This window comes from Cygnus atratus, chromosome 5 (assembly GCF_013377495.2).
Source record: "Cygnus atratus isolate AKBS03 ecotype Queensland, Australia chromosome 5, CAtr_DNAZoo_HiC_assembly, whole genome shotgun sequence".
Taxonomy (NCBI): Eukaryota; Metazoa; Chordata; class Aves; order Anseriformes; family Anatidae; genus Cygnus; species Cygnus atratus.
Window position 1 is genome coordinate 53,018,033 of NC_066366.1, and position 22,350 is coordinate 53,040,382.

Genomic DNA, 22,350 nt, shown 5'->3' on the forward strand with positions numbered 1-22,350 from the left:
ATAGAATTTAGGCAAAAGTGGGCTGTACTCCAGTTAGAGACATTAACACTGGTGAATTTTACAGTTCTAATTTTAGAAGTTACATCATCAGTTTTCTAATTTTTGTATGCTATTTATTTGAAAACAAACAAACAAACAAACTCCTTTAGTAACCTTTTGAAAAATATTACAAAGAAGAATTTGGTATCACCCCAGAGGAGTTGCTGCAATACGTTGGTTAACACATTCTAGCGAGCAATTTGTCTTATGTTTGAGTGGATAAATATGTGTGGTCTGGAAGACTGTCACTAGACTGCATTTATGATGCTGACTGTATCTCTACAACATTCGATGAGAGAGAGCTGAAGTTAGATAACTAGCTCAAACCATAAAGTCCTTATACATTGTAAGCAGTTAAATCTAGGTGAGATGAGTCCCAGCATGAGGCTGGTGCTTGTTTGATAAATGCTTTGAGGTATTAGGGCTTAAGCAAATTACCACTTTGTTCATAAGATTTTGGAGTGAAAGAGCATGAAAATAATTATCAGTTATGTTTTTATGATTTTAAAATATTGACGTGTGTGCTGTGTGTTTTGTATGACTAAAATAAGCCTGTTTACTACATGCTCAAGCAAAAATCTAATGGAATATAATAATAAGTGCCTATAAGTTTGCCCTCTGTCTGTCTTTCTTTTTTTAGCCTGGCTGTCCATCCTGATAGGATCACTATAGCCACAGGTCAAGTTGCAGGTACATCCAAGGATGGAAAAGTGAGTAACTCCTTTGCTGACATATAACTGGTTTTATTTCACAGGGATATGTTACCGAGGAGATAAATGATGTATCTTTTTCACGTGGCAGTTAAACTGGTTTTAAATTTTAGAACTGAACACAAACAAAACTTAATTTGAGAGAGCCTGTTGCACAATATCAGATTTATCCTGTTCCATTATCAAGATCAGTCTGGTTTCTGGTTCCATTACTTATAAAGACCAAAGTAATTTGGGAGTTGGTCTCCAAAAGAGACATGAAAGGATAAGCCTATAAGGGAGACCTGAGAGTGAAAATGAGTGTTGGGAAAAGAGGGGAAGCAGAAGGAGATTAAATTGTATGTTACACCACTTCATTTCTGACCACAGCTACCAAACCCAAAGTACAAATAAAAATGGCTTTATGTTTTTATGTTGCTGAAAAAAATATATTCTTCCCACCATCAAGACAAGAATAATTGTCTATTATTATCATTATTATTGTAAAGCTTAGTTGTAAGCTAGGAATTTATTTGAGCATAGTATGATGAACCTCACCTCAAAGAGCTGACAAGTGAGGAAAAAAATGAATACAAGCAGAGGCAGGAAATGAATGAATAAAAAGTTGCTCAGCGTAAACGCAGCTGACTGTAGTAAAACTATTGCAAAATTTTGGGTAGATGTCAAAGAAGAATTTTAAGTCAGGATAAAAAAAATCCTCAGTATACTTGATAGTATAACTAAATTAGGAAAACGAAATCCAGTTGCACAGTATAATGTTTATCTAAAGATAACTTAGTTGAGTAACATAAAATATTATTTGCTATTGTGTGTTGGAGAAATCTCTGGTACTTTTTTAAACTTCATAAATACAATTTTTCATGACTGTATTTGTGAAATAAAACCTGAAAGCTTGATATATATGTGTGTGTGTGTGTATATATATATATATATATAGAGAGAGAGAGAGAGAGAGAGAATCTTTATGTAAACACTATTTCTAAAACAAATAGATATTTTTTAGGATAATTTCACAATTTATGAGAGGGTGACTGGTTGTTGCTTTTACATGTATATATATATATATTTGTAATAAAACTTATTTCATTTGAAAAGGCATGGAAAAACAGAACTAAAATATGGCCTTCATTGTTTTCCTGTAAAGTATGAAGATACTATGTTTTTAAACATAGCCGTTTTAAAAATAAAACTTAATAAACATGTACTTCCTGGGGTTGCCCTCTAGTGGCTTTGAGATGCATTTCTGTCTTCACGTTGAACGTGTGGGGCTGTCTGTGTTACACAAGCCAGGAATTGAGGGGAGGAAGGAGGAACCACAAAGTTTTGATAAGGAATTGTTCTTGGGCTATTTGCATACAGTTTAGAAATTCGTGATCTTTTTGCACCTGTCGTTTGATGTTGACCAGAATAATTTTGTTCACTTTACATTGATGATCGTTAGTGTACCAGTAGGTCCCACGTTGCAAGGTCATCAATGGTTTCCACGTAATGTTTCAAGACATTCTTCATTAACTTCAGTGAACTACCAAAGATCAGTGAGACTTGAAATGCTGTACACTCTGGATACTCAATCCCAAATGTTGATCCTAGGCATGGTAATCAGTAAATCATTTGTAGTGTCTCAGTGCTTACACAGTTGGCTTTAGAGAAGTTATGATAGTTTTCACACCTTAAATAGTTTTAAAATGTTATTTGGATTCATTCACTTTTTTTTTTAAATCCTGATATTTTTTGCCACCATTCTCTCAACTGTTATTTCTGTGTCTATTTTATAGCAATTACCACCACACGTACGTGTTTGGGATTCTGTAACTCTGAATACACTGCATGTCATTGGAATGGGTTTTTTTGACCGAGCCGTCACCTGCATTGCTTTTTCTAAATCTGTAAGTAAAGTAAAAGAGTCATATTAAGAATGTTTGCCAAACAGGTCTTTGAAGATTTGCAAGTTTAGCTTCAGTGACCAAAGCAAATATCCAAGGTTTTTTTTCTTTAGCTGCTTCTTTAGTGAAATAAACCTCTTAGCCCAGTTGCTTCCAATGGTTTGTCATTATTAAAGTTAGTAATATTTCAGCAGTCTCAGTTCTACCATGTGCAGACCATAACACACAATTAATTTCTTCAGGGACAAGCAGTTGCAGGAATGTGGGTGACAATATTTTATATGAATTAGAAAAGAGAGGAGTGAATTGAGAGAGCTGGCTTTCTACAAAGGTGAAAGAATGCAGATCAAGGTTGGCTTTGAAGGATAAAATATTGTTTATAGCAGAGGATTGCTATTAGCAGATGCCACGAGAAAGCAAGTGTTTAATGTATTTGCTTTATGCTTTGATTTCACAGTCATAGCTTAGCTTGTTTTGAGTATCACTTCCCAGTCTATAGCAGTGTTGCATTTCTCATTTCAAACAGCCCTGTCTTCAGGCTACTAATTCCTGTCTGTCTCACCTCTTGATTTGTGTTGGCACAATTATTTTTGTAGCTGTGCCTGAGATACGTATTGGGACCTAATGCATCAGAAAACCAACCAAGCAAAATTGTATGCAAACAAAATCAAATAGTTTGTTTGGGTCTTTTTTCTTTTTTTCCCCTCTAAAATTGATCTATTCCCAAAAAAGGCTCACTCTGTGATAGTACAAACTTCTGTGCTGGCTCAGCTCAAGAGGCAGCAACACGTGGCTGTAGTATGGGTGGCAGGAGAAAGACTGTCAGCATTGCTGCCAAAAGAATGCTCATGTAACCACAGGCTCATTCTGTTCCAGCAAGCTTATCCACAGTCAAAGCTGACATGGTTAATACCAGGAACAACATAAATAAATAAAAAATATTTGAATGGGCTGGAAAGCAGTTAGAAGTTACTTGATGGTTTATTCCATTGTAGACACAAAGCTAGGAATGACTCCCCTCCCAAATTAGAAAAAACAGGTCTGAAAACTACCTTCTAGACAGTTGCTACTTGGAAAAAGATCTGGTGATTATACAGCAGTTAACATCGCTAGTGAGACCTGTGATATCCGTCAGCTCCCCTCAGTTCAGGCAGAGTCCCAATTGGAGTTCCTCATCTAGTCTTGGGATTCACACCCCAGAAAAAGGGGTATGGAGAGTCTATCTAATATGCTGCATGAAATAAGACTGAATGAATTAGGGTCATTAAGATGAGAAAGACTGATAGAAGATGGAACTATGACAAAGACACGTGTCAGGAATAAGTCATTTTTTACGTTTTTATAATATTCCCTGATCTTGGTCCATTATTCCTATATGAAGAGTGAAATTGATCCCGGTTTCCATAGTAGATCTGACAAGAAGTATTTGATTAAATTGCAAGAAACAAACTCCATATAATCATCAGGAAAAGCCTTCTTAATAATATGGATAATGTGTATTTTGCCTTGGGAGGTTGCATCACTGAATTTTTAAAAAGAGATTCATACCTCATTCCTGCCAAAGTCTGTTTGTCTACAGTTTACCAGAGTTCCTTTTCTAGATCCCTTTTTAGCCCTATTTTTCAATGATACTATAAATTATTATATTTCTTGAAGATCTAGGGATGACTAGATGGGATGACTAGAAGTATAACAATGTAAATAAATCATTTTAAACTACTGGGAAGTATTTAAGTATTTTGGATATGTATTTATATGTTTCTAATGTTTATTGTGGGATGTATTAATATTTTCCATGTTTTGCTTCAGAATGGAGGAAGTAGCCTGTGCTCAGTGGATGACTCAAATGACCATGTGCTTTCAGTGTGGGACTGGCAGAAAGAAGAAAAGCTGGCAGATGTCAAGGTGTTGCAATAAGATATTTTGTACTACTTATGTACATCTGGATTTCTTGTCATAAAATGCCTTGTGACTTTTTAGCACTTCCATTTTATAAAAGGCAAAGAACATGAAGAAAATGAATGTTTCCTCTTGCTGTTAAGATTATCCTAACAGCTGTTTTCTTTCTATTCTTTTTTTTTTTAATTTTACTATTGTATTCATTCTACAATTTATTAGAAAAGTCTGGGAAACAATGGTAGGACCATGTGCAGAAAAGAAGCATCTTAAACTAAGTTTCATAAAGCATGATTCGTTATGTGATACTATCAAAGTTATCCTTCAAAATTAACTTTAAAAAAAGTAATCTTTTTGACTTTAGTCTTTTTTGCTTCAGAATATTCTACCAAAGTATTTCAATCCACACTATTTTTTCTTATATCAGGAGTTGATCAATTTATCTAACTAGAGAACAATTTCACATTGTTTTGTTTTCTTTGAATTTTAAATTTTGATACAATGTTTTTCTTTTTCCTTTCAAGTGCTCTAATGAAGCTGTATTTGCTGCAGATTTTCACCCTACTGATACAAATATAATAGTTACTTGTGGAAAATCACACCTTTATTTTTGGACACTAGAAGGGAATTCCCTTATTAAAAAGCAAGGATTATTTGAGGTAAAATAATATATTTATTTAATTTTGTGCTTATAGCAATGGTACAGTCACCAAGTAGTAAGGGTTAATAAGGTTTGAGGAAATCAAAGCAACATGATCATGATTAAATTTGAAATTGTATAAACCTTAGATAGCATTCATGGTACGGCACAGAGACATTTTCATGGGTTCTCATCACAATGAAGTTTTGGAGTGCAGGTACCATTCTGTTCCTTGCATTCCTCTTCCTATATTCTTTATAGTTCCCTACCCTATCAAAATAAAATTACCTTAAAACTACTTATGCTTACTTCAAGTTAAAAAAAAAAAAAATAGTGTTGTATGCCTTTAAAAAATATTTTATCAAAGAAAAGAAAACCCTCCCTCTAGTTCAGTTATAAATTACGTGACTATGAATATTCTTTCCTTTACCTCTGTTCTGCTCAGATACCTAGACTTATGTAACTGAAATACAGACTGAGCTGGGCACTATTTGTTAAATATTTTCATTTCAAGGTCTTGATTTGGTTTTGTTCTTAAATACAGACTAAGCTTTACAGCAGTGGTATGCACAAAAAAGGGATGTTTGCAATGACTGCAGATAACTACAGTAGGGCCAATTTAACTACTTGCATAGTTGTGACTTGCAAGTATAGTCAAAACAACTATTTTGCAATGTCAATTTATGTACTTTGTGTGAAATAAGGTCGAAATGCAGAGATAAAGCATTTAAATTTTGTTAGTTTTCATTTTTCATTTTTATTTTTAACTTCTAGGCTACTTGGACAGATTTCTGCCTCTGTTATGGTTCTGTTGTTCATTTTAGTTGTTGCAAATGTAAAACTGTGGTGGCCCTAGTTTAATAACAGTTCCTTGTTTGAGGAAGAAAAGAGGCCATACAAACCAGTAGTCAACAAACTTTGTAAATCATGTCCTTAAACACTACTAGCTAGTGAATTTTTTGTCCTCTTATCCTTTTCACCAATTGTTGCTGTCAGTAACTTGCAGGGTCTCAAAGCAGTGTTTCCATTACTGAACCTTAGCATTCTTTCAAGAGATGATTTCTTAATTTTTACACTGCAGACAGACTTTCTCATAATATCGTTTCTCCTACAAACCATAGAGTTAAAAACTCTGTTAATAAAATTTACTTGCATCTTTGGCCATTTTAAATACTTAAAGCCTTTGGGATGAGGAGGGAGTTGGGGGATTCAGTTTGTCTCAGAACATTTCTGGTCTTGTGTTAAAAGCTGGCAGGCCTTCTCACTTGCTGCAGGAATGTATCCATAACTTGTAGCTAAAGGGTGTAGTTTTGGGACACCAACCTCAACTGATGCATCTTTTGCCTTTGCATAAAGTAGCTGTTTAGACTCTGGGAATGTATTTAACTCCTGTGAAGACATTTAATAACAGAATTGTATAAGACTAAATTTAATTACTCAAATGCATACGGCTAAAACGAATGGGTTGTGCTGTGACTGTGTATTTTTCATAACTGCAGAAACAAGAGAAACCAAAGTTTGTCCTGTGTGTGACCTTTTCTGAAAATGGTGATACTATTACGGGAGACTCAAGTGGAAACATTTTGGTTTGGGGGAAAGGTAAGACAAGATTGAAGTTAATAGTGATTTTTTATTATAAAAGACTGGATTTTTACATAAACATAATCTCATTTTAAGAAGAAAAGATTTTGTTTATTTTGAGTTCTTTGCCAAAACCAATCCAGTCTGAATTCTCTACCAGCTCTTAAAAAACAGAATGGCTTGGGTTGGAAGGGAACTCAAAGATCGTCTCGTTCCAACATACACTTGACTGCCATAGCACAAAGTTGTATAGAATGCGTTCCCTGTGCATGGTGAATCATGGAGCAGTGCTAGCAATAATGGATTTTACTGACAATAAGGAATTGCAGGAGAAGTTCTTTTCCTTAATCAAGGTGATAGCAAGAAACACAGTTAACCTAAGTGATGATCTCAAATCTCTTATATCGTCACTCAGTGCAGTGTTTGCAAAAATTATGCCTATTGACATATACTTTAAAAAAGACAACAGATAGCTTTGTTTGTTTCCTTAGGGAGCCAAGCTAAATATATGCAGATCTAATTGAATTCCTCAGTTTCATTTCAAAAGAACAGATGGATAGGACAAACTTCTTAAAAAGCATTTTCTAGTAAGGAAAGACTATTTTAGGCAGCAGAAGATAATTCCTGCCGGAAGGCAAACAGCAACAACATGTTAAACGTTTACTTAGTATGTGAGGTGCCATGCATAGAAATAAGGAGAATCCCCTAAAGGAGGCCTTATTAGTATAAAAGGAAGGCGTATGGACAAGAGCTGCTTCTTATTTACTCTGTGCCTTCTCCCAGGATACTCGAGATGAAGGACAGAAGACCTGGGAGCAACATGGTGAATCAGTTGCACAGCTGGACCTTACTGAGCTGTGTTTGTAGACTTTTTTCATCTGAAGACTACTAGCTACTAAAACTGTTAGTTTTCTGTTTGTGCTTTTGAGCAATTGGTGTATTATGACATTGTTGTGGAAAGGGATGGGTATCGTTTTTACACCTCAGCTTCTCTTTTATTCTTCGTTTCTTTTTTCCTATATTTTAAAGCAAGATACTTAAACACATTTTCTTCCAAATAAAGTTTAGAAATTGCATAGTCTCATCTCCTCCCTGCTCTTGGTTGTTATTTTGGACTGCCAACAAACAAGGGAGACAGTGGCAGCTGCTGGCATGGCAGGGTCAGTGCAGTGCTCAGGTGCTGGTTTGCCTTTGTGCCAGTAAACTAATTTCTGCCTCAACTGTAAGCGGTCTTTCCCTGTTTCCCGGAAACAATGGGAAATTCTTTGTATGCTGCAAGATCTCCTCACCTCCCTTGGTTCTTTTAGGATGGGAACAAAAGCTGGTTCTTGATATTCTATTTTATTACAGCTTATTTTCTGTGTTTTCACTATTTTTGATTTAGAGCTGCATTTTCAAGCGAGGACTGCTTCCACCATTTCAGAGAACCCTTAGCAAGAAGTTCCCTTAGTTGAAAACATTCATAACTGACACACACATCCATAGATGTGGCTAGAAGCAAATGTGACTCTATAATGGAAAAAGCATTTTTCTTCCCAATTTCCATCAGCCCCTCACTTGTGCTAAAGTTAGCCAGGTTTTGATGCAAAGTGCATGTTTAAGTAACAGGAATCACCAACAATAGCTTCTTTGTGTTTCATAATTGTAATGGGTATCAAATTAGAGATAATCAATCTAATGTAGTTGATTTGAAGATCTTTTAAGACTAAGAAGGTACTTGAAGACACTAAGCTCGTGAATAAAGAAGTACAAGCTCTTTCAGGAAGTGATTCAGCACCTTCTGCCAGACCAGAAAGGACTTCTAACTTAGACTTCAGGACAAGTTAGGTGTCTGATGGCTGTGGAACATCCTTGGAGGATACCAAGTGGTTGGGTTATTGTTTCTTTGTTAATAACATGCATAGTTCAAGTGTGATGACATCACACTGCAGTTCATGTGTGATGTCAAACAGTTTAGCTTAAACCCCCATGAAAGGTTTAAATGAACCTGTTTTACATGACGTTTGAATTTGACTAAGAGAATATGTATACTTTAATTTCTGAGATGAGGGCAATACGGTTTTGAGATGAAGGGGGAACATGTTGTTGAGATGGCCTGATGTATTCTCATTTGTGGGTCTGAGCATTTAGGTGCAACACTATTCCCACTGTTAGTGTTGTTTAGATGTAATCCTTGGGAAGTAGAGAAATGGAGAAAAGAACAAAGCTGGGGTAAAAGGACTCATTAAGCTGAGTATTTCACTAGTAGATCTGTTCTCCTTATATCCAGGTACCAATAGAATAAGCCACGCAGTTCAAGGGGCACATGAAGGCGGAATATTTGCACTCTGTATGCTGCGAGATGGCACATTAGTATCAGGAGGTGGAAAAGACCGAAAGCTAATATCTTGGAATGGAAATTACCAAAAACTTCACAAAACTGAGGTGATATCACCTATCTTTAAATTTACTCTGCCACTGAAAGTGAAATTTTAACTGTCTTCTGAAGAAATCTTTTAAAATCATTTTCTTTCCTTAGGGATATACATTCTTTGAAAAAGCAAATCAATGGTAAAATGTCATATCCTGCGATAATGAGCCTGTGATAGTCTGAGAGACTGTTTATTAAAATTTGTTTGTACACTGAGATTCCTTCATATTTTAAATTTCATATCTTCTTTTGAATTTTATATTGGGACTAGCACTGAATCTTTCAAAACCTACTTTGCGATTAAAGAAATATACCTTGCAAAAAAAGTACTAGCAATAAAAAGCCTGACACTGAATGGAAATGCTTAATCAAATATCATGGTCAGAAGTAAAATACAATTGAGCGAACATTGCATGAAGGAACCATTTCTGTTCAAATATTTTGTTTATCTGTACAAACATAACGTTCCACAGATAAGTATTGTCTGATGCAAGTTGTTCCAAACTTTTGGAAGTCAAGGATGTATATTCACCCATTTTATTTCTTCTCTGTGCAACATGTTAAAATGCAATTGCTAAATGCCTTAAAAAAAAAAAAAGTCATGCTTGACAAATCAGTTTGTATTCTCACTTTTCTATCTGTTTGTCTGTTATGAACACAGATTCCAGAACAGTTTGGCCCAATAAGAACGGTAGCTGAGGGAAAAGGTGATGTCGTACTAATAGGAACTACTAGAAACTTCGTCCTACAAGGCACGCTGTCAGGAGATTTTTTCCCTATTACCCAGGTAAGCTGTTGCCTTTCTAGAAAGTTTGCAAGTGGGTCATAGCAATAAAGTTAGAGGTCAAACTTAAGTACTGCAATAATAGATGAATTCACATTTATGACACTTTTGGCAATAAATAACATGCTTATTAGCATCTATCCAAAACAACATATTTCTCTAATGCTTTAATGCATAGTTTGGCCATTTTAATCCTGCTTAAAAATATTTTAATGTTATTGTCCTCCTTGTTAAGAAACATTTCTGTTCACGTAGGGTCACACTGATGAGCTCTGGGGACTAGCAGTCCATTCCTCTAAACCTCAGTTCTTCACTTGTGGGCATGACAAACACATTACCCTCTGGGATGCTACCACTCATCATCCGATCTGGAACAAGATTATAGAGGTATATGTTTATAAACACAAGTCTACTCCTCTTACTGAACTTTTCAATTTGTGCTTTTAATATAATTATTAACATAAAGTACCTTAAAGTATTAACTTGAAGAAGAAGAAACAAGTCGTATAACATTTCTTTCTTAAAATGGGCACAACGCTGCTATAAACAAAAAAATTAGGCCTAGATTATATGGATGTGTGTGCTGCATCGTGCAGAGGTATACAGTGCTGTTGACTTTCATAATTTTTATTTTACTAGGAGCAGAAGAACAAAAATAAAGCTAGGACGTATTTATCACTTAACAGTAGTTCTGATTAGGATTACTATTATGGCCTGAGAATGATAATAGTCAAACTTAATAAGGATAATAATTTTTGTGACATTTTTAAGCCTTTATTTGTCTTCTGTATTTTGTTAGGATTTTTAATACTTTCTATCCACAAATGAACATGTATGTCTTAGAATTTAATTTACTATCTCTGGTATGAAACTTAGTGTTCAGGTATGGAAGGAATACATAGTGAAGGCTCAGTTTTATGCTGTACTTAGGCACTCATTTGTTCATTTGCAAACTCCTACTGGCTTTGTAATAACGTGATCTTGATTACTACATGCACCTCCAGGAACTGATTTTTAGAGTTCTTTTTTGACACCTGTTCTCCTTTCTAAATGTTTGTCCAAAAGAAGACATCGCCTTTTCTCCTAGAGACAGTGGTGATGCTTTTGTCTCTATTTTGAGATTCTGCTTTTTTTTTTTCCCCCAAGCAGTCTTCTATTAACATTTTGTTTCAAAACTCTTAATCATGCAACATTTTTCAAAAAAAGATTGCTCATTATTCAGGCCTATGTAACATTTTATGTTATGGCTTGTATTGATAAGACTCGCTGAATGCGACACATCTGCAATAACTGCAAGCTATTACATCAGGTTGAAACAATCTTAACACAAGAGAGTTTGCTGTGCTCTCTCATAGTATCCTGTGCCATTTGTATGCACTTGTTAAATCACTCTTGCTTGGTGAATGTGGAAAAGGGAGTTTATTCTGTCTAACCAACGTCATATGTTCCAAGATCCATTTTTTTTTGTTGACATGAGAATCTTCTAAATTAATTGAAGAGACCGAAACAGTTTAAGAAACTGCTTTACTTAACTTTACGCTTTTGAAAAAGGTTGATGACAAGAGCAGGAGGTCCATTAAACTAGATTTAGATTTTTTTTCCCTTCCAAGTACACACTGCTTTGTTAAGACTTATTATCAATCTTGGAAATGTTCTTATTCACCACTTGAAATGTCTGAGACAGTATTTCGTAGATCACTGACTGCTTATCTAGAGTAAATAAGTCATTTCATATTAACCCATTTTTGCCATGAGAATCTATGTAAAATCTTTTAATATAGTTATGAGTAGAGGTTACTGCTAAGATGAAATTTGTTGTTTGAACCTCTGGCTTAATGAAGAAAATATATTTTCTGAGGGGAAAAAAAAACCACGACACAATTTTTTTAATGGAGTTAGTAACTTCTCTGAAATTATTCACTTGCTTAAACTAATGAGGATACACCTCACACCAAGCCACTAGGGGAAATAATTACAAATTGATAAAAATGTAAATAGATTTACTAAGATGGCTACAATATGATACTGTTCTGGAATATAGAAAATCCAGGATATAAGCATTTTTGTGAGAAGTATTACTAGATTTTTTTGCTTACACTTTAAAATTATTTTTGGCAGGTGTCAGAAAGAAATAAGCTGTTTATTTTGAGACTTTCTCCTATCGCCTAAGGGTTCTGGAGCTCATTCTTTGTAACTGTAGAGGCTTTAGAAAGGAAATGATTTTTTTAGGCATAAGTTTAAATGACAAGAACACTGCAATTCTTCTTATGTCTCCAGAATAATATGCTACACGAAGTAAGATATTTTAAAATTGTATATCAAAATAACAAACTCAGTTCATGCCCTTAGTCTCCCATTAAGCTGCAACTGGCAGGTGCTGAAAAAGTCTTTTGGTGGGGGCAGGAGTTAGGTTTTACCCCACTATGCAGTGATACATACCTTTTGTCGAAAGATGTACTTGCTTGTCCTTTAGACAATAGGCAAACTTCAGCTTTGGTACTTAATTCTTAGGTCAACTCTAATAAGTTATTTTTATCTCTTGTTTGTGATTTGGTGAGAAGTTGCCTTTGCCAACATTATTGTTATGAAATCATTTGCCAAGTTATTTTTAGATTAGATAGTGAAGAAAACAGTAGCCTCGTACAGAGGGAAAAATCTATTGGGTAATATTTCAATGAGTTAAAAATGTGTGTTTTTTTCCCCCTCAAGTTTGTATTTGAAAACCACAAGAGAGAGTTACTGTGGTCTTGCAGAAGATAACTAAAATGTATTTTTGTTATAACTTGGATTGCTAAAAATGTGTGTTTTCTTCTGAAACATTTTAGGATCCAGCACAGTCTTCAGGTTTTCATCCTTCAGCATCTGTTGTTGCAGTAGGAACACTAACTGGAAGGTAAGATGCACAGAGGTGCACCTTGGGCACCAACAAACAATACGTGATTTTTCCAGCTCACCACATTCAAGTAAATGTTCTTGTTTTGCAGACGCGTGATGTATGTTCATCCGATATTGAATTGAATTGGATTAGAGAATGAAATTTTTTTGTATTCCCATAATTCCTAGAAATCCTGGTCTTGGACCAGTACCCTGTGTTTGCTGAGTATTGCATGGACATAGAATGAAGAGAAGGCTTCTGCCCTGGGACAGTGACAATCTAAGATCAGTGCCAGGAGGTGGGTTTTGGCAGGACAGGAAGTCTAGGTTAGTGTTAGGCTGTGGACAGAAGGGGTTCTCATGACACCAGTGACCTAGATATTAAATCTTTGTTTCCATCGTGGCAAAGGAGAGTTTAACGGAGGCGTCTGAGATAAATAATTAACTTTACAGATGTATACAGAGAGCTTCCCTGAGGCCTGGAAAGCAGTATAGAAGAAATCACATAGAAAAAGGTTGCTCATTCTAAATTTAACAAGGGGCTTATTATGTCTAACGCAGTAATATCCAGATGCTTTAACAAAATTTTAGCAAATGTCCCACTGTGCTAGACATAGCGTTAAAATACATATTACAACACTTGTTCTGCCTGAAGAATGTGATAGACAAGGAGGGCAAAAAACAGGGTGAAAAATAGTTTCTGTCTTTTACAGGGAAGATTGAACCCTTGGTTTCATACTGGATCAGTGGCAGACCGTTGGTTTAACCTTGACTGTCTAAGTCACAGTGAAACGTCTTTACCATAATTTCATCCTTTCCTGTAATGTCACTTGAGGGCAGACTTTGCCGTTAGTGCTGAAAGCAGTTGTACTTAACTGAAAATGCACAGAATCCTTATAGGTCGTGAGCCAAGACTGTCTATGATATTTTTCGTGGTCCCAGCTCTTGCTCGTGTTTTCTTTTGCTCTAAGACTTAATGTAAATATCAATTTAAATGTTAGTATAACATACAGCAGTCTTGAAGTAGAAGGATCACTATATATAATTCTTTCTTTATTCAAATGAATGATACGTAGTAAAACAAAATAAAATCTGAGGCTTAATATCAGGGTTAATGCCTGATAGTTGTTCTGGTTAAAAAACACTTTAAAGAAACTATCCTGTTAAAAATAAAATAAAGCAAAATGAGTAGCAGTTGTTGTTTTTCTTTTTCTGGTGTAAAACTTCTGCTATTTTGACAGAAGAAAAGTTGGTCAAGATTACAGTAGATTTGAATTCCTTATGGAATGATTTATTTGCCTCTTTCTGTATTTACAACAGGTGGTTTGTGTTTGACACAGAAACGAAAGACTTGGTCACTGTACACACAGATGGAAATGAACAGCTGTCTGTAATGCGTTACTCACCAGGTTTGAGAGTGTTTATTTACTGTTGTTTTTTTAAAAAAGAAAAAGTATTGAATTTTCTTAATTAAGTTTGGGGTTTACTTCTACAATAATTTCCCACTTGAAATATTTAAATTGAAAATAAATACACTGTGAAACACTGGCAACACGGTATGTGTGATGTATTAAGTTCTAGGTCCCACTGCCTCCACTCCACCCACCCCCATTTGTTGTAGTTTCACTGGGAAGGAAAAAACAATCACAACTTAACTGGGCAGGTTGTTGCAATCAGGTTAGACCTAAATGGACAGTTGATGCTTCCAGAAGTGCCATGTGTTAACAGTAATGCTTTCTGTATAAACTTGCTCTATTATAATCTTGAAACAGGCATCAAATGCAACTGACAAAGGGAAAAAAAAATCACCTTTTTTCTCCTTTTCATTGTCAAAACCTTTAAGAACAGTTCCTATTCTTCATGGTACTAACTTTTCAAAATTAATCTAAGTTCTTCCTTACTGGAATAATTACAGTTGACTTTTGCATTTATAGATGGAAACTTCTTGGCAATAGGTTCCCATGACAACTGTATTTATATATATGGCGTTAATGAAAATGGAAGAAAGTACACTAGAATTGGCAAATGTTCGGTAAGTAATCTTTTTTTTTTTTTTTCAATAACAACAACTTAAGTATGTTTTGTAGCACTATTAATGTGGTCACATTGAGTGATGCTAGTTAATGTTATATTTTTCTCTTCACAGGGTCATTCCAGCTTTATTACTCATCTGGATTGGTCTGTTAACTCACAGTATCTTGTGTCTAATTCAGGAGATTATGAAATCCTATACTGTGAGTAAAAATTATATTTACTCATTTTGTACAAAGTTCAGGCAGTCTAATTCAGATTTAAAATTTAAATGAGACCATATAACTGCCAAGATAGACCATATGTTTTAATTCATCTGCTGCAATCAAAACCTATACAATTTGAGAATTAAAGACGTTATGCTTTTTTTCTTCTTTTGTAGGGATCCCATCAGCTTGTAAACAAGTAGTGAGTGTTGAAACAACTAGAGATATAGAATGGGCCACTTACACCTGTACTTTAGGGTTCCATGTTTTTGGTAAGTATTTTTCCTCATAGAAGCTTTTATCATTTGTTATTCACAAATACCATGAAAGCCAGTTTTTTCTTATGAAATATGACTATTCACGTTTCAGGGGAAAACACAGAACTTCTGTTATGCCATTCTTATTACAATCTGTCCTCTTATTTCAATCCAGAAAGACTCTGATTTAATATTCCTGCTAGCTTCAAGTATAAATTTTAAATTACGACACGAGGGAAGAAAAGGAAGAAATCGCAGACTGTCCTTTCTGTCACACTGGTGTTGCTGCTGGTCTCTTTCAATTTAATGTTCTATTTCTACAGAATTACCATTTATCTATGCAGCTACTGGGCCAAATCCCCTTATTGGAACCAATTTCCTTTGCACTGGTTACTATGCAAACACAGAAGAGATGACAGTCCTGTCATTAAGTACTTGAATGCAATTTGATGCCAATTTAATAGAATATATAACAAGTAAATGAGGAAAGGAATCTAAGGGAAAAGAAGTAAAAATGTAACAAAATCAAGATTTTTTTTTTTCCCATGAGACTTCTACCAGTTTTGGAGGAGTTGCTTTCCATAGCGTGCTCAAAAGTTTTGTATTTATTCCACAACATGTGCAGAACTAACAGATCGTTATGAAAAATGAATACAGGAGCCTTCAAGTTCTTGAATCCTTAAGATAAAATAGGAAGTCATCATAGATGTTCAAAGAAGAGTCTGTTTCAGTGTAAGCAGGGAAGATTTTCTCCCATGTTTCTAGTAGAATAGATGCAGTATTATGTTTGAAAGGAGCCAGAAAGGACGTGTTTTTGCAGCCTAAAAGATGGGACGGCAGTAGCAATATGTTAGGAAGAAACATTCAAATTTTTTAATATTTAACTGACAGGCAGTGCTTGGGTATCACAACACCACAGATTTAGTTAAAGGAGGAAGTCCTAGGAGACTGGCCGTGTTTCTCATACGGGAGATGAAGGCCCTTATAGAACTAATAATATATTCAAGTCCTCAGTGCCTGGGATTTGAGTGTATGTGACAAAAAATTACAAAGTCTTTACATTTAGCATCAAAGGTTCACATGTTCTGAAATGATGTATACTTCGAATCAGTATTCCTTTATAAATTAGATTCATGGAAAATATGGTACTATTAGAATATGGGGCTGCTTTTGGTTCATAGACAGAGGGGTGTCACAGCTGAGAGGTTTTTTCCACCCTCCCCTTGCAGCAAGTCAGCTTTTTGAGCATGCTGTGGAACTGAATGTCCTACTGGGCCAATGAAGAACCCGTGGAAACATCATAGACGCTTTTATGCTTAGTCCTCCATGCTGAACAGGTTTATTGTAAGCTATATGTTGTTGCTAAAGCAACAAGTACGGGGAATAAATAAAAGTAGCTAGTAGTTTGAATAATTATCACAATTATCATTTTAGTAATGTAATAGAGATTGTGAATAGGTTAGTCAAATAAATAAAATTTTAAAGGGTATAAATTATTCAGAAAGGATATGTAATGCAAAAAAACCCACAAACTACGGTGCCATATATACTGAGGATTGATAGATATACAGTTAGGTTCAGACTGGGGAAGTTATAAAGATAATGCTTTATAATTATTGATGAAAAAACAATATTAATGATAGCAGGGTTATACTGTTGCCCATCCTTCCAAAAAGATCAAATGAATTAAATTTTTAATAGGTGACAATCAGTAAAAGCACAGGAACTGCTGAGGATGTGAGATTTTTACTCTTCCAATGTCTTTTGGGAAATGAGTTGCAGTACGCTGGCTAGCCAGAAAGTTCTCCGAATTTTCTTCATACAGAAAATAGATAAGCACTTGGAGGGGACTCTCTTCCAGATTTCTTTCTATGGAGGTACAAAGAACTTAATAAAAATGTGAATGTGTCTCGTGTAGGAATGACTGGAATCAGGGAGGTCATGAGCCTTACTACAGGAAGGAAAAGAGCAACAGAATGAAAATAATGGACTTCAGCAACGCAATCTGCATAAATCCAAAATTCTGTTTGGGAAGATTTGAAATTGGATAGAATAATAAACTGAAGAAGCTCATAAAGTATAAATTGGAAGCCAGTCTAGTAATGTTGGAAGTTACTATTCTTCTGTACATTCTGGCCTCAGAGCAATCACAGTTTTTTAAGTGCTTGCTGGGGTTGCCCCCCTGGCCATATAAGAATCAATTGTATCATCAAGGGCGAGGCATCTAGGGTATTCATTTTTCAGTAACTACTGACTAACGAAGCTAGGGATATTTTCTCCCTCAGACAGAAGCACATAAAAATCCCAAATAGTATGCGTAGCATTCACAGCTGAGCATAATCAATGCAAGGTGGAAAACGAACATTGATCTGTTGAACACCCGTCTTCAAGCATGGGAGCAGATTAATCAGCCTGGAAATGCGTAGAGATGATTGAACTGAAAATCAGTTGCATGTAAGGAAATGTGTTCAGTGGTGGATATTTGTGATACAGACACATGTAAATGTGAAGGACGAATGACTGTAAAACGCTTCCTGATCTGTGTGCTCTTGCAAAGAGCCGTGGGCTGCTGGATACGCAGCCACGGCATCAGGTCACATTACATGCCCAGTTTTGGAAAAACTGGGTTTTGAGGTAAAGGGCAGGAGTAGAAGAAATGTAAGACATTGTGAAAAGCCTGAAAGCATTGCAAGCAAAGCAGAGCTGAGACTGGTTGCGTTCAAAAGTGTCTAGAAGGCTCTACACTGAATATTATTTTTGTTTGAATATTTTTATTAATAGCACGGATGATAAATCAGGGCGTATATTTGTAGGAGGCATGAAGCTGCAGGATTAGAAAATTGTCTGAAGTAACAGAGGAAATATATGAAAAAAGGAGGCAATTCAGTAGAGACAAAGAGAAGGTTATATACCTGAAGAGCAGGAGCCAGTTGTACAAATACAGAATAGAGGATAGCAGACGAGAGAGCAGTTCTGCACAGAAAGATCAGATTACTCTTGCATACAAACTGAACATGAATCAACACTATTCTGTTATAAGAAAAGGCAGATACGTTAGAGGGATATATAATGAAAAGGAAGCCATGCAAAATGTGAAGTAATCATCCTTTGTCAGTATCTGCTCCAGTAACACCTGGAATATCGCTGCTGGGTTTTGCATATTGGACCAACAGATAATGTAGTCCGAGCGCTGACTAACAGGAATAATTACACATGTAAATATTGTTCTGTGAGAAGAGATGTAATGAATGAATTTTAGAGAAAGATGAAAAGGGCATGGCATCGATTTTCAAACAGGAGAATGGAAATGGTTGCTTTTTTTTTCCATGTCTGCAGAGGACTGGAGGGGCAGGGGGAAGAATGTTGGCTAATTTTTCAGCAAAGGTGATTCATCTGGTGCACTAGAAAAACTAACAGTGGGGCACTGGAATCATTTTGAAAGAGCACAGAATCTCAAAGCAAAAATGCTGATATAATTCTTTCCCTGTTTTAAAATGACAATCCTATTCCTTAAACCATTTCCTTTAGGGGTTATCTCCAGCTTGTCATATTTACATCTTGAGAAGACTCCTGTCTGGTTTTCAGCTAACATTTGATGTTCATACACCCTGCTTTTGTCAAAGCAGTTACTTAAAACAGTTTTTCTGTCTCTTCATTTTCTGTATTCATAATTTCACATGAGTAGCAATTCTTGTGTTTCTTCTTTGCACATTCATTTTCTTTCTTCCCCGCCTCTCTTTTAACATCCCAGCCTAGCAAAGAGGGGTTTCTGCACAGGTCAGGCGAGTTACTGGCAGTCCATGAATCAATACCGTGTTTCATTTTATTTACAGTAATTTGTAACTCCTTAAAATCACTGGCAAAAAGACATGAAGTCACTTCCTTTTAATGCTTTTCAGCTTCTGTGGAATGATGCAAAGACTATATTTGGGAAGAACTGTATGCAGATCCAAGCTAGCTGTTTCCACAGTACAGGGCAGATTCCCATCTGGTGTCCCAGTAAGGGAAGGTGGTGTGTGCCTGCCCTGCCCATAGACACACCCTGGAAAAGAGTAGGGTAAGCAGGACAGAGTGGCAACTGTCTCCTCCTGACACATACTAAAAATACTATGTGAGCAAGCACACACTCAAGTAGTAGGACTTCAGAGGGACGTAGCAACAAATGTGTGACATAGGCATTGAAAGTCATAATGCTAAGAATGGGCTTCCCCGCGGACACCTTAGCCTCCTGTCATAATATCAGAACACTTATTGTTCCTAATTATGTCAGTGGCCTCTGAAAGTCTGGCATCATTTATGCAAAGCAGGGATTGGATAAAATCTGAATTATGAAAATCATCTTAAAAAAAATGCACAGTACTGCATACAAAAAACATGACATTTCAATAACAGACTGGAATTTATTACAGTTTCAGCAGGCAAGTATTCAGAAGCTTTAAAGATTTGGTGCAAAGACTAGGTCCTTGCATTGAGTAGCCTATAGTTCAATTTTAGAGCGATATTTTGTGCAAGGACAGCAAGAAGTACAGTACACAAGGAAGAATTACTACTTACATAAATAACTTTATTCACATATAATTACTTAAAATTTTACAGTAGGTTCAGTTTCTTTTCAAGGCATTCATTAATTATTAAATAACATGTTAAACTAAGCAATTTCTTCTTTCCTAGGTCTTAGACTTCAGTCATATGAAGAAAGTATGTTGAATCATACATAGTTTTTAAGACTATAGTAATATGAAGAACCTATGTTAGTGCATACATTAATAAGCAGACAGGAAAATAAAAGCAGTAACATTATTTCCTATATAACCATATGGAAGTTCTTTTTCAGAGTAAAAAGCACTGTGCTGACTAGAGGAAATAAAAGATTTGTGTACTTTCCTATTAGGTTCTGGTCTTTTGCTGCTTCTGAAGTATGCATACTAACTCAGCTGCAGTTATTTTTATCATTTTCTTTTTTTTTTTTTTTTTTGCTTTTTAAACAAGTAACCCTTTATTAATATTTTAACAAAACCCGAAGCTGTCACTTCTGTTTCTGTTACAGAAACATTTAATTAGTCCCTTCATGTTTCAGGTGTATGGCCTGAAGGTTCCGATGGAACAGATATCAACGCTGTTTGTCGATCACACGGGAGAAAACTGCTCTCAACAGGGGATGATTTTGGCAAAGTACATCTCTTCTCATATCCCTGTTCACAGTTTAGGGTAAGGCATTTCAAAAAAATTCACTCGTGTATCCTGCACAAATGCATAAAATGTTGTTTTCCTATTTACAAAAAAAGAAAAAAAGAGGGAATGTGTATATGCCTAAGGGATTTACTTAAGTTTGAGACTACAATTAAATTTTAATTTAATATTAAAATACTTTGAGAGTAATGTGATGCCTTGGTTTCATTGTAGTCTGAATGTTATGTGATAGTGATACGTTTTTATGACACTTCATATTCTCACTAATATGGTGTTTTCTAGGCTCCAAGCCACGTGTACGGTGGACATAGTAGTCATGTAACTAATGTAGATTTTCTCTGTGAAGACACCCATCTCATCTCCACAGGCGGAAAAGATACAAGTATTATGCAGTGGCGAGTCATTTAGAGGAAACGTCAGTATGAACATACACAATTGAGTCGACCATGCACAGAACTTATGTATAAACTGTATATTTAAAACTTAACAGTATGTTTGCAGTTTAGCCTGGTCACTGTGATTTTTGTTTAAAAAAATTCTTACAAACCTCAGGAAAATTAAGCCCTGTGCTGGTTACTTTACTCAGTTTAGTGATTTTTTTCATTGTGTCACACCTTAAGAATGATTGTTTTCTCTTTTGTTGTACAATATACAATGCAGTACAAGTTTAATATAAAAATGTGGCTTGACAGTTTGCAATACAGTGGTATCAGCGGAATGTGACTATCTTAAATGTTTTCTATAAACACTGCTAAAGTGGTCACAAAAATGCCTTTCAAAGACTGTATATATGTGCTTAATTGTTTCACTATCTACACTTTGTACTGTATATCTACTTATCTAGAAAAATCTATGGCATTGTTGAGGTACTGAATTATTTCTGATGGAGGACGACGAATTGATGCAGAAGGTATAAATGAAGATGTAAGATGCAAAAATTAGTCTTCTAGATCTGCAAATGTGAATGCTGGTAAATTTGCATTCTCTTAGGAGTAGCACACTTTAGGTATCACCTGTGAGGAGTTATATGCCCTTTCAGATGAGTGAAGCAGCAGGTTATACCCCAGTTTAACCTGACTATCTCAGCAGGGTTTACAGATGGCTATGTGGTTCAGGTATTCCAGATGAGTTTAAATTAAAAATCTTTTTACTTGTATATGAACAATTTCTTTTTGAAAATGAAACAAAAAAAGCTTGGCCACATCCCCATTATTGGTTGATATATTTAACTAATATGTATATTAATCAGCATGATGCTATATTGTACATGTATAAGATTTTAGCAGTTCATAACAAATGGTAAGGCAACCCAGCTTTACTTTTTTATGCTTATGGATATTGTATATTTGTATTTTAAGACCAAGTAGACCAAGTCTAAAGATATCTTTTTAAGTGTACCATAAACCTGCAGAGGGTGAAGGAAGTCTTGGAAGCCTACATGAGATATTAATGTGTAACTTCTGGCCCCTGTGTTTTGTGCATGGATGGATATTTATAGTATGAAATAAGATTGTGTTTTGCAATGAAGTAATAGTGGAGGTGGTATAAAATGGTTCAGAAGGCCTTATCAGTGGTGATTGTGACACAGATTGAAATGTATTGTTTACTTTGAGGAATGTATCTGAAGAATTTTAAAAAGAGAGGAATCCTAAGTGGACTCGAAAAAGATAATATTAAAAGTTTGCTTGTAATGGACGGTAAACGTTAATTCTCTGAACTCTAAAGCACTGGTTGTTTAGAGTGATTTAAATGAAATGGAATCAATAAATTTTGAAACTTTTTTTATTACATCTCCAACCTCCTACACTGACAGTGCAGGACACCAATAAACATGTATTAAAGCGAATTT

General features: G+C 35.4%; 1 protein-coding gene across 5 annotated transcripts in view; it reads left to right on the forward strand.

Annotated features, from left to right (window-relative positions):
• EML1 (EMAP like 1) overlaps positions 1-22,347 on the forward strand; it is a 122,375-nt gene extending 100,028 nt beyond the window's left edge. For all 5 annotated transcript variants that reach the window (XM_035566831.1, XM_050711098.1, XM_035566830.2 and 2 more), the window contains 15 exons: positions 680-749; positions 2,525-2,635; positions 4,442-4,537; positions 5,053-5,187; positions 6,668-6,767; positions 9,019-9,173; positions 9,821-9,946; positions 10,199-10,330; positions 12,769-12,836; positions 14,138-14,226; positions 14,752-14,849; positions 14,964-15,051; positions 15,231-15,326; positions 20,389-20,519; positions 20,784-22,347. In XM_035566831.1, coding sequence (XP_035422724.1) covers positions 680-749; positions 2,525-2,635; positions 4,442-4,537; positions 5,053-5,187; positions 6,668-6,767; positions 9,019-9,173; positions 9,821-9,946; positions 10,199-10,330; positions 12,769-12,836; positions 14,138-14,226; positions 14,752-14,849; positions 14,964-15,051; positions 15,231-15,326; positions 20,389-20,519; positions 20,784-20,909 — 1,621 coding nt within the window. In that variant the 3' untranslated portion in view covers positions 20,910-22,347. The remainder of the gene's footprint in view (positions 1-679; positions 750-2,524; positions 2,636-4,441; positions 4,538-5,052; positions 5,188-6,667; positions 6,768-9,018; positions 9,174-9,820; positions 9,947-10,198; positions 10,331-12,768; positions 12,837-14,137; positions 14,227-14,751; positions 14,850-14,963; positions 15,052-15,230; positions 15,327-20,388; positions 20,520-20,783) is intronic.
• The last annotated feature ends 3 nt before the right edge of the window (positions 22,348-22,350 follow it).